At 52.6% G+C, this 17,348-nt stretch overlaps 2 protein-coding genes across 4 annotated transcripts; one reads left to right on the top strand and one right to left on the bottom strand.

Annotated features, from left to right (window-relative positions):
- The first annotated feature begins 3,876 nt into the window (after window positions 1-3,876).
- CDC20 (cell division cycle 20) lies at window positions 3,877-7,495 on the top strand. Its single transcript, XM_052637624.1, has 10 exons — window positions 3,877-4,057; window positions 4,166-4,314; window positions 4,401-4,497; window positions 4,658-4,786; window positions 4,889-5,085; window positions 5,196-5,290; window positions 5,429-5,657; window positions 5,818-5,943; window positions 6,846-6,963; window positions 7,317-7,495. Exons 1-10 carry the CDS (start codon window positions 3,877-3,879, stop codon window positions 7,493-7,495), a joined length of 1,500 nt encoding a protein of 499 aa, XP_052493584.1.
- A 256-nt stretch (window positions 7,496-7,751) lies between these two features.
- On the bottom strand, window positions 7,752-12,557 carry ELOVL1 (ELOVL fatty acid elongase 1). 3 transcript variants are annotated; one of them, XM_052637167.1, is made up of 9 exons: window positions 12,430-12,557; window positions 11,631-11,723; window positions 9,873-9,932; window positions 9,555-9,745; window positions 9,255-9,335; window positions 9,075-9,131; window positions 8,879-8,984; window positions 8,660-8,796; window positions 7,752-8,489 (listed from the first exon to the last, which is right to left on the bottom strand). In XM_052637167.1, the coding sequence occupies exons 3-9, from the start codon at window positions 9,916-9,918 to the stop codon at window positions 8,268-8,270; spliced, it is 840 nt and encodes a 279-aa protein (XP_052493127.1). In that variant the 5' UTR covers window positions 9,919-9,932; window positions 11,631-11,723; window positions 12,430-12,557; the 3' UTR covers window positions 7,752-8,267. The 3 variants fall into 3 exon arrangements, with proteins under 3 accessions (XP_052493127.1, XP_052493129.1, XP_052493126.1); XM_052637169.1 differs by having other exon boundaries at window positions 11,654-11,723; XM_052637166.1 differs by lacking the exon at window positions 11,631-11,723 and having other exon boundaries at window positions 12,430-12,532.
- Between the last annotated feature and the right edge of the window lie 4,791 nt (window positions 12,558-17,348).

Below are 17,348 nucleotides of genomic sequence, written 5' to 3'. Positions count from 1 at the left end.
GAGAAGGATGAAATGTGACCCTGGATGGGACAAATGGGTGACACCTAGTATACTCACTTTCCATACTTCTCCAAGCCACATTCAAGGCTCCAACTCGACTCCTAGGGACTCAAAACTAGGACTGAGAACCAAACCACTGAAACTCTCACCTCTACACCAATTCAGCCATCATGTCCTTAACCCCTTTTACTTACCAAATTCTGTGTCCTCTTCTCCATCTTCACTGAGCTATTATTACAGCCTCTACCAGCTACCTCTGCCTCCAGTCTCTCTCCCTAAATCCAACCTGTATATTGCCTCCAGATTGATCTTCCCATTCATCTCACTCCTTGCTCACGCCTTACCTCTAAATCTTTAGTGTGGCTCTTCAGAACTGATCTCATTCTCTTGTACTACTTTGCTATGTGAGAATTAAAAGTGCTAATACAATGCCAAGCACATAGTAAATACTCAGTATTTACAGAGTTATCTTTATTATTATCCCAACTAGACTGTTCCACCCCCTGAATATTACCTATATTTTATTCCTTCCATACCCTCTCCTTCAGGTCCTTCAGGTCCTTCAGGTCCTTCAGGTCCTTCAGGTCCTTCAGGTCCTTCAGGTGAGAGTTCCCTTATCGAAGCAGCTCATCGGGTATCCAGATACCTTGCTCTACCAATAGGCCATTGCCTGTCCTCTCCTATCTCCTCTGGCTCTTTTGCCTCCACCTTCAAAGATTCATAGGTAGGACTTCCCTGGAAGTCCAGTGAATAAGAACCCACCTGCCAATGCAGTTGACACTGATTCGATTCCTGGTCCAGGAAGATCCCACATGCCTCGAGGCAACTAAGCCTGTGCACCACAGCTGCTGAGTCCAAGCACCCTAGAGCCCCTGCTCTTTAGCAAGACTGCTCTTCAGCAAGAGAAGCCACCGCAATGAGAAGCTCAGGCGACCCAGCAAAGTGTAGCCTTCTCCGCAACTAGAGAAAGCCCTCAGGCAACAACAAAGACCCAGCATAGCCAAAAATAAAAATTTAAAATTAAAGATGCATAGGATCTTAGTGTTGGCATTCCCTCCAGCTCCCATGAACTGCCCTCTTTCTCACTCTCAAATTTCTTATACAAGTAGCCCATGCTTGCTGCCTCCATACTCTCCCCACCCTCCTTTCTGCAACCCCTTCCAAATGAAACCCGAACACCCCCTCCCCTGATCCCTTTCTCTCCAAGGTCACCCATGATTTATTTCTCAATAGCCAACTCTGACCTTTTCTGTCATCACCCGACTATTTTGCATATTAGAATTCCTCCCACTTCAAGGTCCATGTCAGTACAATTTCCACTGGCTTCTGCCATTCCTTTTATGTTTTTATTTTTTAAATTAAAGGTCTTCTTTTAATGGTCTTTAAACAAATAATTTTATTTATTTAATTTTGGGGCTGTGGTGGGTCTTTGTTGCTGTGGGGCTTTTCTGTAGTTGCACAGAGAGGCTACTCTCTAGCTGCCATGCACAGGCTGCTCATTGTGGTACAGGCTCTAGGACACTGAGGCTTCAGTGATGTGGCATGCCGGCTCAGTAGTTGCAGCTCCTGGCTTCTGGAGCACAGGCTCAGTAGTTGTGGTGCACAGGCTTAGTTGTTCCATGGCATGTGAGGTCTTCCTGCATCAGGGATCAAACCAGTGTCTCCTGCACTAGCAGGCTGATTCTTTACCAGTGAGCCACCAAAGAAGCCCTGTCATTCCTTTACTTTTCAAGGTTCAAATTCCCTGAAGTTGTACCCTTATTTACCCTGTTGTTCTTTTCCTCTACAGTGACCCTTACTCCAGAAACTGCAAATTGCTGGCCATGCCTTGTCCTCAGAAATGTTTTGTTTGGCCCTCCCCTGAATTAGAGACTCTCACTGACTCCACAATGCCTAGCAGATAAAAGTCCAAACTCCTTAGCTTAACATGTATGGCCCAGACCAGCTTGACTCCTTTTATGTCCTCTAGGGTTCAGGGACTCCCCATTTCCAACCCTAGGACACATAAATCCTTGTTTTCCAAGGTAATTGGAAAGAGATAACATGAATGCTTCAAAATTAAAGATAATAACATTATTTGGGTGAAAACTCCAAAATTTTCTCTTGTCATCATCAGAATTGATTTCAGGCTAACGGCTGATTTTTTTTTTTCCCCTAGCCTCTCTCTGGGACAGTGTAGAATATGGTTAGATTCTGAGGTTAGTTAGTTTGGCTCCACTAATTATTACTGGCTGTGTGCCTTTGGGCAAGTTTCTAACCTTTCCCTGACCTGGTTTCTTTCTTTCTTTCTTTCTTTTTGTAAAAACGGAATAAAGTTTCTGCCTTATGGGATTAAGGATTACCTGCAGTAATGTACATAAACTCTTTAAACATCATAGTTAGCAGATGGTCAGTAAATGGTGCCCATTATCATTTTTATGATTGCTGCTGCTGCTAAGTCGCTTCAGTCGTGTCCGACTCTGTGCGACCCCATAGACAGCAGCCCACCAGGCTCCCCCGTCCCTGGGATTCTCCAGGCAAGAACACTGGTGTGGGGTGCCATTTCCTTCTCCAATGCATGAAAGTGAAAAGTGAAAGTGAAGTCGCTCAGTCGTGTCTGACTCTTAGCAACCCCATGGACTGCAGCCTACCAGGCTCCTCCGTCTATGGGATTTTCCAGGCAAGAGTACTGGAGCGGGTCGCCAGTGCCTTCTCCGTTACGATTGCTGCTTCACCTCTAAGTATATCATACAATTCACTGAAGTCACTGTTAGAGCACTCTATTGAACAGGAGTCAGATCTGGACTCCCACCAGCATGTGACCTCGCACAAATCCCTTTCTGGGCTGCGGTTTCTTCATCTGTAAAATACGGGTGTGTTGCTGGGATGGGGAGATGCGCCATGCGCAGATTAGACTCGTGCATCTCTAAAAATCCTGACATCTCTTGAGCTCCATGGGGGTCAGCCCCAGTTTCCCTCACAGGGCTATCCAATCTTATCTCCCGGATAGGCAGGTCTGAATCCTTTTTTCTTGACCATAAGGAATTCACCCCTCTTTCAGCCTCATTTTCCTCGTTTCTAAAACAACAGCAAACAAAACAGTTTTTGAAAACAAACACAGGCACTTCTTCCTTCCTAGCAGTGTTCCCGCAAGCACTAAGCTAACAACGGACGTTCCGGCCTTCTCTCGTCTAAGTTTTTCAATCAACTCCTGCAGCACCCCACTCCCAACCCGCCTGCCTGCCTTCGGACCGGCTGGTCGGTAAGGCCACTGCCTTACACTGCCTTCTCTAACCAGGCTTAAGTGCTTTAGGGCATTCCACCGAGTTCCGCACTTCGTATCATAAAAACGATCCTCAAGCATGAAGCGTGAAGGACGGGTGCGGGGGAGACCGAGGAATGAATGAAACCAATAGGGGAAGGCAGCCAGCGCAGGCCCCGCCCCCAGACGCGCCCCCACCCCGCCCCGTTTCCCGACACCTGGTGGCCTTTGCCTTTCTCCCACCCTTCAAATCCCGCTCGCCTGCTGGACTCCCGTGAGATCAGGAGCTTCCCCCGGAAGACCCGCCCCTGTGCCGTGGAGGCCAATGGGCTAGGGCGACGGTTGCGACCGTTGGATTTTGAAGGAGCCAATGAGTGCTTGGAGCGGAGAGTTTAAGTCGTCCAAGTCCTCACTGCTAAAGCCGGTCTGGGGTTGGAACCTGCTCTAAACTGACGGTGAGAGACGGCTGGACTGAGCGAACCGGTCTGGGCCCGCTGCCGAGGGTGCTGCGCCGGGAAGGGCTGCGGCCAACGTGGTCCTGACTGTAGTCGGCCGCCCCAGAGCACGGTCGCCTCTCTTACTCTGGGGCTCAGCAGGGAGCCACTGCAAGGAACCCTCTCCCTCCAGACGTTCCCATGGCCCAGTTCGTGTTCGAGAGTGACTTGCACTCGCTGCTGCAGCTGGATACACCCATCCCCAATGCACCGCCTGCGCGCTGGCAGCGCAAAGCGAAGGAAGCCGCGGGGCCGGCCCCCTCGCCTATGCGGGCAGCCAACCGATCCCACAGCGCCGGCAGGACCCCAGGCCGAACTCCCGGTCAGTAGGGTGCGACGGGTCGCGGGGAGGGCAAGGGCTTGAAGCAGCCTTCACGCCTCCTCCCCCTGAGCCGGGTCTGACAGTCTGGCTTCCCTCTCCCTGTCCCAGGCAAATCCAGCTCCAAGCTTCAGACCACTCCCAGCAAACCTGGCGGTGACCGCTATATCCCCCATCGCAATGCTTCCCAGATGGAGGTGGCTAGCTTCCTCCTGAGCAAGGAGAACCAGCCCGACAACAGTGAGACGCCCACCAAGAAGGTATGTGTCTCAGGGGACTTCTGGCAGGAAACTGGTCTGTGAAATCTAGATAATACAGCCACCTCATCCCCACCCTTATGTGCCAGGAACATCAGAAAGCATGGGCTTTGAATCTGAACGGTTTTGACATGGAGGAAGCCAAGATCCTTCGGCTCAGTGGAAAACCACAAAATGCCCCAGAGGGTAAGATGTCATTCTATCCCCAGGGCTCAGGGTGGATGAGATGGCTGTCTGCCTTTTCCATCTAGGATTGAGGGGAAGGAAGTGCTTATCTGGCCTTCTGGGCTAAAGGCATGCAGAAATGTCAATCCTCCCAGTGTCTAGACCCACTCTGTTGCCATAGGTTACCAGAACAGACTAAAAGTACTCTACAGCCAGAAGGCCACGCCGGGCTCCAGCAGGAAGACCTGCCGTTACATTCCTTCCCTGCCAGACCGCATCCTGGATGCCCCTGAAATCCGGAATGACTACTGTAAGTGCAGTCTTCTCCTTGTCCAGCGGATGGAGAAAGAGGGAGAGAGAGAGGGACAAGGCAAACGAGACAGCTCATGCTCTTCCCTTCCCCCTCTGGCAGACCTGAACCTTGTGGATTGGAGCTCTGGGAATGTACTGGCTGTGGCTTTGGACAACAGTGTATACTTGTGGAGCGCTAGCACTGGTGACATTTTGCAGCTGCTCCAAATGGAGCAGCCTGGGGACTATATATCTTCTGTGGCCTGGATCAAAGAGGGCAACTACCTGGCTGTGGGCACCAGCAGTGCTGAGGTGCAGGTGAGATTTGTCCCGGTGCTGCAGCTCTGTTGTCCCCAGACCCAGGGGGCTTGCCCAGCAGGACGATGTTAATGCCAAGTCTCGATCCTCATGGTCTTCTCTCTCTGTAGCTATGGGATGTGCAACAGCAGAAACGGCTTCGAAACATGACCAGTCATTCTGCCCGAGTGGGCTCCCTCTGTTGGAATAGCTATATCCTATCCAGGTCAGTGGCTTTGCTAATCTGTTACAAAATCAGATTTTGGCCCCCCTCTCCCTGGACTGTACACCTCTGAACAGAAGCAGCTCTGGCCTGCCGCCTGTTTGGCACCGCTGCAGGACCTGGCTCCCTTCTCTCCTGCAGTGGCTCACGCTCCGGCCACATCCACCACCATGACGTTCGGGTAGCAGAACACCATGTGGCCACGCTGAGTGGCCACAGCCAGGAAGTGTGTGGGTTGCGCTGGGCCCCGGATGGACGGCATTTAGCCAGCGGTGGCAACGACAACCTGGTCAACGTGTGGCCTAGTGCTCCTGGAGAGGGTGGCTGGGTTCCTCTGCAGACCTTCACCCAGCATCAAGGGGCTGTCAAGGTGAGAGTGGGGCTGGGCCGGGCCTCTGCACTCTCACCCAGAAGAACCCGGGGACTGTTAAGAGGACATGGGATGGTGGAATTGGACTGAGTTCATTTGTGTGCCCAATAACTCCTTGTCTTGCTCTAGTACCTGCTGACTTCACCTTTATCCCACCTAGGCTGTAGCTTGGTGTCCCTGGCAGTCCAATGTCCTGGCAACTGGCGGGGGCACAAGTGATCGACACATTCGTATCTGGAACGTCTGCTCTGGGGCCTGTCTGAGTGCCGTGGATGCCCATTCCCAGGTAGTCTTCCTTATTCCAGCCTCACTCCCAGATGTGTTCTTATTCTGCATAGCTTTCCTGGGCAACCTCCTCCCCTCCAATGGCTTCACTGATGCAATACTGGCATGATCTCCAAACTCAGATGTCACCCTTGAATTCCAGACACACATTTTCAACAGTCCACAGCCAGCCTGTCTCTAACCCACGTTCTATAAGGTGGCACCACACTAGTATGTCCCAAATTAAACTCATCGCTTCCCCGTGCCTCCCTGAAATGTGCGTTCCTCCTCTGCTATTTGAAAGGGATACTAAGAAATCAGAACAAGCAAGACTCTTTCATCTTCCTCACCTAGTCACCAAGATATATCAGTTTTCCCTCAGAGTATCATTCACATGTGTCCTCTCCCCTCGGCCTCATCCTTCTTCCTGTGGAGACTCACAGCACTGGTCTTTTTATTGCTTCCAGCCTGTCCTCTGTACTGGTCTCGGTAGTCTGTTTCTGTCCTCCTCAAAGCCCTGCAAGGGCTCCCAATTACCTACAGTGTATAATCCAAATGTTTTAGAATGATATTTGGGCCCTAGCTCAAAGGTGGGTCTCCCTGCAAGCCCTGCAGCTTCCTCTCCTGACACCCCCCTTCCCAATACATGCAGACTTTGCTTTATTCGAGCCTCAGGCTCTGGAGCCAGAGTTCAACTTAATTTGTATGTGAGCTTAGACAACTTACTGAACGTCCTTCCAACGGATTCCTCATCTGTAAAATGGTTAACAATTCTAAAACTCTCCAAAGGGTTTTGTAAGGACTAGTCATTCAAGTCTGAGTCTGGAGCCTCTGGCAGAGCGCCTAACACCTCGGTGGACGCAGTTCTGATTTGAGTAGTGCCGGCTCTGTGTGTGTCACGCCCATGCCATTTCCTCTCCACAGGTGTGCTCTATCCTCTGGTCTCCCCACTACAAGGAGCTCATCTCAGGCCACGGCTTTGCCCAGAACCAGCTGGTTATTTGGAAGTACCCAACCATGGCCAAGGTGGCTGAGCTGAAAGGTGAGTGCTAAGTGACAGACACAAAAGGGCACATATTGTATGACTATTTGTATGAAATGTCCAGTAGAAGCAAATGCAGAGAGACAGGAAACGGATTAATGGTTGCCAGAGGCTGGGGGGAGAGAGTACTGAGGAGTGACTGTCTTTATGGAGTGATGAATTATCATTGTGATGGTTGCACAACTTTGTGAATACACTAGAAACCAATGAATTGTATGCTTTAAAAGGATGAATTTTATAGTATGTGAATTATTAATTATCTCAATTAACTGTTACAAAAACTCAAAATTGGAGGGCTATAGGTACCTACCATCCTATGTATTGCTCTCACTTGTTTCCTCCTCACATCCCAGGTCACACAGCCCGGGTGCTCAGTCTGACCATGAGCCCAGATGGGGCTACAGTGGCATCCGCAGCAGCAGATGAGACCCTGCGACTGTGGCGCTGCTTTGAGCTGGACCCTGCCCGGCGGCGGGAACGGGAGAAGGCCAGTGCAGCCAAAAGCAGCCTCATCCACCAAGGCATCCGCTGAGGACCAACTCCTCACAGTGTTCTGTGGGGTTTGTTTTTTGTTTTGTTTTTTACTTTTCTAATAAAGTCACATCTCCCTCTCTTTTGGCACGACCTCTGTCCCAGCTAGCAGCCTTCCCAGAGGCTCCTCTCTACTGTGATCAGAGAGCTAGAAACATCCATCCTGTGGGCACCTTGACCATCCCTCCTGTTTGCAGACAGGCTGGCAGGCTTTGTACCCACCTCTTCCATTGACACATGTACACACACAGCCACCGTGCTTTCCTCTGTCACTTTTAATAAAGACATAAAGGAGTGAGCAGCCTCCACAGGCTGTATTCCCAGGCCCCCCACCCACCCTGACCTTTGGCCAAGAAGCTCCTACTTCAGTGTGGGGTGGAGAAGGGAGGAGCCTGGGTCCACAGTGACAGATTATTGCTGACCTCTTACAGTGTGAGGAAAAAGGCCACAAGACCCTGGTGGGGGCCAGCCCTGAGTGCTCCTCTCCCAAGTGTAAGGCAGGGAGGGGGAAGTAAGTGTCCAGCCCTTTCAGCCCCCGGCTCTGGAGTGGCAGAGGGCAATGAGGCCACATCCCTGGGGCTGGCCGGGAGAAGTCAGGGAGGAACGGAAGTGGTGGTCTCTGGGTACCAGCTGTGGGGTGCAGAGAGCTGTCTGCTGCTCAGTCCTGACCACATAAACCCTGGTCACAGGTGTAGCTGGGGAGGACAATGACGGCTGCTGCCTAAGGTGCAGTCCTGAGGCACTTAGGTGGGCACCTAGCTAGCCCATGTTTCTCAGTTGGCCTTGACTTTGGTGGTACCTGGAACTCCATTTTGCTGAAGTACACGGGGCAGCCGCTTGCCTTTAGTGTAAGACTGATACCAGAAATTGGAGAAGAGCACGAAGAAGATGGTGCCGTACATCCAGATGAGGTGGATGATGACTGGGTACTGGTAGTTACAACTGGGCAGGAAGTAGTACTGGGAGATGTGCAGCGAGACCAGGACAAACTGGATCTGGGACCAAAAGGCATGGGTCAGAGGGCACAGGGAGAGAGGACTGGAGGGCAAGGGGACAGAACAGTGAGTGGGGAGGGCTGGAGGCAAAGGTGAGGTAGACTGGATAAAGGTAGGGTCCAAACCAGAATGTCGGGGGGATGACTGTGGGTCAGGCTCGGGGCCCTCACCAGCTGGATGGCTGTCATGTGCTTTTTCCACCAAAGGTAGGGCTGAGCCACAGGCCCAAGGGCAGACAATCCATAGTACAGGTACATGATGACGTGCACTGAGGAGTTTATCATGGCGTGGAAAGAGGCCATTCCTCCTGTGAGTGGACAACAGGGTCAGGAGAGTCAAGCCTCTAGTCCCCAGTACCTGTCCCTCCCCCAGTGGCCATCGCCACTCACCTGGGGCTATCTTTACCCCCCACCACCAGCTCCAGGGAAGCACTGAGTGGTGGAAGACATGTAGGAAGGTCACCTGTCCATCTTTCTTCCGGAGAACAAAGATCACCTGAGAGAAGTGTGGGAGGAAGGGGTTTCAAAGCCAAGGCCTCTCACGTCTTTCTCCCCACACGTTCTCAAATCTCACGTAATTACTCACTGTGTCTATCAGCTCAATGAACTTGGAGAAGAGGAAAAGCCAGGCCACTCGAACCATCTGTAAGAAGTCAGGACATCCTTAGGACTGCCAAGAGCCTCTCTAAACGGGCCTATAAGACAGGGCACATCCAAAGTGCTCTTACCCGTGGTTGTTTGGGGCCTGGCCTCCACCACCACTTACCCTCAGTGCCTCCGGGTTGTTGGAAAAGTCCACTGGGTCGCAGCGCCAGGTGTAGGAACTGAGCCAGCCGGACATCAGGAACTATGAAGAAGTGTGGATTAGAGAGCCAGGCATCCCTCCCTCCCCCAAATCTCTTTTGTTCTCTAGACCAGCGGTCCCCAATCATGGCCTGGAGGTTGGGCACCCCTGCTGTAGATGGAGAAACAGAGCTGAGCATCTCTGGAAAGAAGATGCCTCCTCTAGCCTGAGGGCCCACCCATTATTCTGGAGGAATAAAGCTGAGGCATCCCAGGGGCCTACCTCATAGACAATGTAGAGAGAAAGTGCCACCAGTGAGAAGTTGTAGACAACCATGAAGCCACGGAGCTGGAAGGGCTTCCGGTTGGCCATGATGCGAGGCCCCAGTGAGAGAACGAAGTATACATAGGTCAGGAGGATGGAGGTCATTAGCAGGGGGGACCCCATCAGAGGGTAGCCCTGGAGCCGGGGATCTATGAATAAAGGTAAAAAAAAGTAAGGAAGGGTCACAGAGTCCAAACGGTCCCCAGCAGACATGAGGTCAGGTCACAAAGGGTCAAAGGGTCTGTAAGGAGGAAGGGCTAGTAGACAGCATCTCACCTGCATGCTTCATCATCTCCTGGTACAGGTTCACAACAGCCTCCATCCTGGCTAAGGGCTCTGGCGAGGTCAGCAGGAGAGGTGTCAGAGAGGGCTGACTGTTCCCCCAACCGCCCGCCCCCCAATTTCACCCTTGACCCACAGACAGGACACAGACCAGACAGGACAGTTCCAGACACCTTGCCACAGAAAGGACAGAGCAGTGAGAAGAAGGAGTTGCTGGGGACCAGAGCAAGAAGGTGGCCATGGGGGGCAGGGATGGGGTGGGTGGGGGATCTGTTTCCCACACAGCCTGCATGCCTGGGAAGGGCTGTTCTGCCCTTCCTCTCCACACCTTCCTCTCCTCTCCTCACACTCTGCTCCTCTCCAGGGATTTCTACTTTCTGACTTCCCCTCCCTTCTTATTCCACGAGAGGACTGTCAATTTCTGGTCTCCTTCCAGAGAGGCTTACCTCCTACCACCAGGGAATTCGTCTCTGGAACGAACCTCCTCTCCCTTCCTCACCAGTCTCTCACCTCTCCAGAGGTCCTCCCCTTCAATTTCTCTTGCCCCATTTCAGGATGCACATCTCCCGGCATGGTCCCTCCTGTCCTCTCAGGAACTGTCCCTCCCTCCTCTCCCCTGCCGAGACACTCCCTCAGGCTCTCCTCTGCCCTCCTGGGGCTCTCACCTCAGCCTCTCCTCTGTCTCAGATGCTCTCCTCTCACCCTTCCTTTCCAGGAGCCTGGCTCTTTGAGACTCCTGCCCTGGCGGCTCCACCTGTCTGACTAGATCTGGCAGCAGCCCTGCCCTCTGCCCACCCCCACAGCACAGCGTCCAAGGTAGAGGTGGGTCCAGGTCACAGGTCAGTGCCTGGAGGACCCACCAGGATTGAGAAAGCCAAGTAAAGCACAGGACTCACCACCCACCCAGCCACCCCGGACCAGTCAGATGAACTCTTGGTTTTGAGACAAAAACCTGGACTCCAGCCCCAGGCCTAGCCTCAGCCCAAAGAGAACTGCTGAAAACCCATACCCGGGCATCCTCTTCTAAATGAGCCATAAATTCTCAGGCTGTCCTACTTCAGAATGGGTACCATCACCCCTCTCTCCCAGGGAGGGGCCGGGAGCCAGTGGCATGTGAGGAGGTGGGGAGTGGGAGAGGTCTCAGGAATCTTCCCCTCCCTCAAGGAGGGGTCATAATTGACTAGGCCGTCTCCCTCTCGGAGCCTGAAGGAATGTCGGGGGAGGGCTCAAAGGGACACAAAAGCCTTGGCCAAGAGGAGAGCCTGGGACTCCAGACAGACAGCCCTCAAGGGGCAAGGCACTCCCCAAACAGCCAGCACAGCAGGTGCTCTGCGAGCTGCCTTCACTTGGGTTGGCCAGGTTCCCTCCACCCAGAGAAGCAACCCTGCAGGTACTACGTAAAGAACACAACTTCCGACAGTCCCAGGGGCTGCACATACATCTCACAGACACTCCCCCAACCTCTACGCCCACCCACAACTGCACCACCTCGGTCAGGCCCCCAGCCCTCCCATACACAGCCCCTGCCACCGCTCTCCCTCCGCCCCTGCGACAACCGGACAGTGGCGAGCACACACACGCAGGGCCCACCTGCCTCCTGCCAGCTGCAACTGCCCTTGTCTGACACACCACCTGGACAGGTCCCCATGGACTTTGACATGCTCGGTCTCTAATACTCGGGCCTGCTCCTAGCTACGCGCACACAGGCAAACACACCGAAACACACACGCTCCTTCACAGGAGCCGCATTACCATGTGCAAGTGCTTGTGCTCACATGCAGGTTTCCTCTGGCGTCTGTGAGTCTCAGATGAGCGCGGTCACATACATAAACTCACACAGCCCACCTGCAGGTGAATGAAGCCAACATCATCCACACCGTGTGCTGACACAGACTTGCCCTGGGTCATGCACTCCCACAACTCTCTTCACCGATGGCAGTCATCATTCATTCATTCCCAGAGTTTTGCTGGCTGCTTATTCCAGGGTAGGGCCTGTCCAGAAGCATGTGCTCTAACACACAGCCCCTCCTCGACCCATGGGAGCTTGCCAGCTTGTTATCTCCCAGTCTCTCTCTGCCACCATCCCCAAGTTCACCTCCCCCACCTCACACACGCCGGCACCCTGGAGGTCAGGGGTGGCTCCAGCCTTCTGGAAGGCCCTCTCCCCAAGTTTCAGGAGAGTCTGGGTGTGTCCCCAGTAGGGAAACTCGGTCTGGTCCTTCCTTGCTTTAAGATGGATGGAAGGGAAAAGGAGACAGGCAAAGGGAGCAGCGGGGGTGCAAAAGGGCGCCAAGGGGAGGGAGGAGTAAGAGACGGAGAAGGGCCAGAGTCAGAGGTGGTGGAGGAAGGCCCGGGTTCAAGCAAATGGGGGCCAGGCACGAGGGAGGCTGCTGCGGAGGCCCAGCCCCGGAGAGCTGGGACCTCCCACCCACTCTCCACAGGCACAGCCTCGCCCACAGCCTGGGCAGGGCAGGGCCGGGCCGGGCCGAGTGGCCCAGCGGGTCAGGGGCCTGGGCACGTGGCGAGCCCGCCCTGGGAGGTCCCGACTCACCAGTGGGGGCCAGGCGGGCCGTCGTGGAGGGCTGGGATGGAGCAGGGCTGGAGAGGAGTCCCCAGGGCCAGCCTGCCTGCCACTTCCTCATCTGCTGGGCCGACTTTCTGTCACCAGAGGGGGAGAGGGCGGGCCGGGTAGGGGGCGCCCGCTGATTGGGCCTCTGGTCGAGGCAGGAGGGGCCGGCCAGCCCCGGCTCTGCTGGGCCCGCAGGGCGGAGGCAGGGGCGGGCCGCTGGGCCCCTGGCAGGAAGCGCGCCCAGCCCCGGCTCCCCACCCCTTCCCGCCGCATCGCCTCCCGCCTCGGTCAGCTCGCGCGGCCTGGCCCTGGGCCCTTGCCCGCCCAGGCTGTACCCTGCGCCTTCCTAATGTTTAGCCCCTGCGTGGCCACCTTCTGGACCCTCTGGGATTCGTCCACCAGCACGACCAACACAGCTTCTGTTCGTAACCGATCCACCCCCCTGGGACCTTGGAGCAAGTTCCAGGGTCAGCCGTCCCCTCAGAGAGAGTGGGACCCGAGGGGTGGGGTGCAGGCAGCCTCTCTGTGGCCCGAGAGTGGCCTCGGTCGGCGGGAAGGTCTCAGCCCAGGGAGCCCCTGTGTGGGGAGACCTTCCTTACCAGCCCATAAACTTGGGTGAGCCCAGCATTAGGAGTTGAGACGATTGTGTGGACCGGAGGTGGGAGAATACAAGTAGCCCGGGGCAGGGGAAATTAATGAATCACTGGCTATGCTGGCCTCTTCAAGGTTGTGAAAGGAAAAGGGGGAAGTGAAGCCAGCTGTGGCTGAATGTTGAAGGCCAAATGGAGCAGTTTGGTTTATTCTGGAAGCAGAGGAGAAACCAAACAGTTTTGAGGAGGCTACAATCAGACCTGTGTTAGTAAATATCCACATTACTGACCACCTACCACGTGCAAGATGGGGTTAATTGCTGGTGGCACATCAATGAACAAGGCAGATGCTGTCCCCACATGGGGTTCACTGTCTAGCCAAATCACTTCACACTGGCAGCCAGTGAGAGAGGGGACCTGGTTGGGGGGGGGGGGGGGGGCGGCGGGCAGGTGAGAGAGCACCCTCACCCAAGAAGGTCTGGAAACTGACAGGGTTGGAAAAATAGACACTGGAGGTTTCCCTGAGACAGCTAGGCTCACTCTGCACACTTCGTTGTCTCTCTGGCTCCCTGCACCCTCCTCATGCCATACACTCACCAACTCTACAGAACCACTGGGGTTGAGGACTAGGTTTCAGCAAAATGAAATCTGTATCTCCAGCAGCTCCTGTAACAGTGCTAATGCGTGCAGTGATCCAGTGACTGCACAGGACTGTATGATGTACATGTGGAATTCAGAGGAGGTGGCGGTTTGGAAGAAACAGTGTGTTCATCAGTAGTGGAATGTATCTTTGTGGAGGGGCTTCCCCGGTGCTGCAGCAGTAAAGAACCTGCCTGCCAATGCAGGAGATTTGGTTTCAATCCTTGGTTAGGAAAGATCTCCTGGAGAAGGAAATGGCAACCCACTCCAGTATTCCTGCCTGGGAAATCCCATGCACAGAGAAGCCTGGTGGGCTACAGTGCATGGGGTCGCAAGAGTCAGACATTTAGCCACTAAACAACAAGCTATGTGGAAGTTTAGTCTTAGAGTTAAGAGGTCAGAGCCAAAGTATAGTTCTGATCCAGCTCACAGAGTACCTACGAGTACCTACCCTTGAAAGGAAATGGCAAAAAAAATTCAGCTATTCAAAAGGCTCAGACTAATTAGCATTGTACCTGAAGGCCTATCTGATCTGGTCCTCAGCCTCCCCTCATTCTCCTGGGCCACATGCTGTGGTTTAACTGTTCCCCAAGGATATCAGCATCTTTCATATACCCCCACACCTCCAAGCCCTGTCTCCTAACTCAAGATAAAAGCAGCTTTTCCAGGCAATAAAGCAGTCCCTCCCTTTGCTTTCACAATCTCACTGCAATGCAGTTATCTGCATACCCCCTCACTGTAGGTTTTTCTCAGCAAGGACCAATATTTTAGTCGTCTCTGTACCTCTAGTATCTGACCAGTGTTGGACTCATCTGCCCCTCCACAGTGTTTGCAGAATATTAGAGTGAATGAGAAATGTGAGAAGGGGAAGAGAGGTTGAGGGACCCAGAGTCAAGTAGGGAAGACAGGAAGAATTCAAAAGCTTTTCTACTTGCCTTGGGATGACAGTATCAGTTGAGTCAATAAATATTTATTGTGTTAAGTATACTTCAGTAGGCCTGGGGGTCACACCTAACTCCAAAGACCTGATTTTAAATCTCCAGTTAGTACTTATATGACTTAATGTTAAGTGGCTGAACCTCCAACAGCACCTGTCTCATTGGATTGTGAAGATTAAAGGAGATGACCCAGGTAAAGGACTCAGCACTGTTTCTACCTCGACATTTCATAGCCAAGGGGTGAAGCAAGAAGGTATATTCTTGTATGTCGATTAATGAGCATTCATTCAACAAATACTTCCTGAATAAACTATGCAAAGCACTGTTTGGAGAGCACTATTGAGAGGCTTGAACTAAGCGTCCATCTAGAGACAAACAAAGCAGACTTATAAATGATGAAACAGTTCCTGAGGTTAAATATGGTAGAGATGTGTGTGTGGGTGCTGTGTTCAACTCTGTCCAACTCTTTCCGACCCCATGGACTGTCACTCACCAGGCTCCTCTGTCCATGGAACTTTCCAGACAAAAAACTGGAGTGGGATGCCCTTTCCTACTCCAGGGGATCTTCCCAACCCAGGCAATCTTTCCAACCCAGGAGTCAAACCCACATCTCTCGCATCTCTTGCCTTGGCAGGAGGATTCTTTACCACTGTGCCACCTGGTAAAGAGAGATCTTCAACTATCCATTAGTCACCTGGACCACACTGGTATTAATGAATGACCACAGTGAGCCCTCAGTAAATGCCCACTGACTACATGAACATGCCCATGTCCTTCAGTTCCAGTCCTAGTCCTAGGAGAAAGCACCTTTAAATATCTGATATAGACCACCAACCCAGGTCCTACCAAATGGCATCTCCAAGGCACTGGGGTTCCTGAAAAATATTTACAGTCTAGAAAAGAAGACAGATAGATAAATTAACAGTTACAATAGCAAGTGGTGAGTTAAACCAAGAGGGTTAAGAGAGCAGCAGAGGGGGGGCACCTTACCCCAAGGTGGGGGTTAGTTCTTGAAGGCTTCACAGAAATGACACCAAAGCTGAGTGTTAAAGAAGACAGGGAAACATTTTCAGGCAGATGGAAGCATGTGTGTGAAGGTACTGAAGCAGAAGATATGGCTGGCGTGGGGAGTTCTGGGGAGTCTCCAGTCCAGAGGGCGTATAGGAGTCAGTCATGAAGAGCTCTGTATGGCCTGGTACGAAGTCTGGATTTAGCTGTTTATCTTTTTTAGCCCTGGCTGCACACCAGAATCATCTGGAGAGTTTTAAAAAATATCAGTGCCTGACTCTCACCTCCAGATTGATTCTAAAGGTTTTGTTTTTTCACATATATGCCTTTACTGTGAGCAGCAGGTAGGACACTTCTAGCAATAGTATAAACAAAATCCAAAAATTAATTTACCAAAGGAAGGACTCAGTGAAGACCCTTGGTTGGAACCCTTGGGAGCTCAGACATAAGACACTGACCCAGAGCAGCAGGCAGAGGACTCCAAAGCCCATGAAGAGTGAGGCCACCAAAGAGATGAGGAGCTCTTTGTAGATATCCCAAGTGTACTTGGTGGAGGTGACCTTATAAACAAAGAACCAAGAGGTGAAGAACATGTCAACGGCCAACAGCACCACAGTCATATGGGGAAAGATAGCTGGGTTCACTGGACTGGTATGTCCACTCATGGCCTCAAGCTCCATTTTGCTGGGCTCAGGGCAATCCACTGCTCCCTTAAGGGTTGTTTTTAATGGGAAGAGGCTTAAGCGTGTTTATGTGCTGTGTAGAAGACAATGAGATACAGCACACCACAGGGTTTAGACTTTGGCTCAGGAAAACACCTTATAGGCTGAAATATACAGAAAAGAAGGGTAAGCCTGTCAATGGACTGCTAGGAAATGGGACCACTTAGAACCTGCAGGGAAGCTGGCTGGAAGATCTTGGAGGTAAGAGGGTCCATGGAACGCTACCTACACTGGGGGCAGGCTGATAAACTGGAGAAGCTGAAAGAGTCCAGGAAGTCGTTCTTGATAAGGATAAAGGCCAGATGTGTGTGGGGGTAGGGAAGAATACCAAGTCCAACAGCTGAAACTCCCCCTGAAATTCATGGAGCCTTCCTGACTAAAGGGAAGTGAGGTGACAACTTCCCCTGGGCCCCACCCTCTCTGACTCACAGGTCACTCACATGGGCCTTTCTCCATCCTCTCTCCCCAGAAGATAAACTACTGATTTACCTTCTCCAAGGGTTCAGTCTGAAAACCACCATCTGTATGAACTGAGCTCTAACAACTCTATTTCTGTGATTATGTGGTTTTATGTGTTTCTGGAAAAAAAAAATCTAAAGGGACATCGGATCAAAGAAGCAGGAAAAAGAAAAATGGAAAAGGTATTATCTGTATCCGCCTGCAAGGGAGCCGGTGGAGCAGTGGAGGGAACAGGGTATGAGGGTGGCAGAACTGGCTGAGAACAACAGGTACTGAGGGTCAGAGGCTGAGAGGCCACAGGAGTGGCAGGTAGGAATGGAAGCAGCCTCCCAGGGCCTGTGTCGAGCTTCTCCCTTCCCCACCTGTAAAGGACAAAGGGCACTTTCTAACTGTATCTGCACAGAGGAGCTGAGGGGAGGGCTGTGTCCGTGAGGACAGAGGAATGAAGATGAGGGGAAGGGCTTGTCGGTTAATGATTCTGCATGTCCATGGGCCTCAGTCAGCTCGCTGGTGTCCTCTGCCTAAGGTTGGGACCTTGGCTGAAG

Source organism: Budorcas taxicolor, chromosome 3 (genome assembly GCF_023091745.1).
Source record: "Budorcas taxicolor isolate Tak-1 chromosome 3, Takin1.1, whole genome shotgun sequence".
Classification (NCBI taxonomy): domain Eukaryota; kingdom Metazoa; phylum Chordata; class Mammalia; order Artiodactyla; family Bovidae; genus Budorcas; species Budorcas taxicolor.
Note: the sequence above shows the minus strand (reverse complement) of the source record. Positions and strands in the feature narration are given on the sequence as shown.

Coding starts and splice junctions, on each gene's coding strand:
- CDC20 (XM_052637624.1), top strand. CDS start 3,877: ATGGCCCAGTTCGTGTTCGAGAGTGACTTGCACTCGCTGCTGCAGCTG. Junction 4,498..4,657: donor ACCACAAAATGCCCCAGAGG/GTAAGATGTCAT, acceptor CTGTTGCCATAG/GTTACCAGAACAGACTAAAA. Junction 4,787..4,888: donor TGAAATCCGGAATGACTACT/GTAAGTGCAGTC, acceptor CCCCTCTGGCAG/ACCTGAACCTTGTGGATTGG.
- ELOVL1 (XM_052637166.1), bottom strand. CDS start 12,520: ATGAGGAAGTGGCAGGCAGGCTGGCCCTGGGGACTCCTCTCCAGCCCT. Junction 9,746..9,872: donor GGAGATGATGAAGCATGCAG/GTGAGATGCTGT, acceptor CTTTATTCATAG/ATCCCCGGCTCCAGGGCTAC. Junction 8,797..8,878: donor GGGGGTAAAGATAGCCCCAG/GTGAGTGGCGAT, acceptor GTCCACTCACAG/GAGGAATGGCCTCTTTCCAC.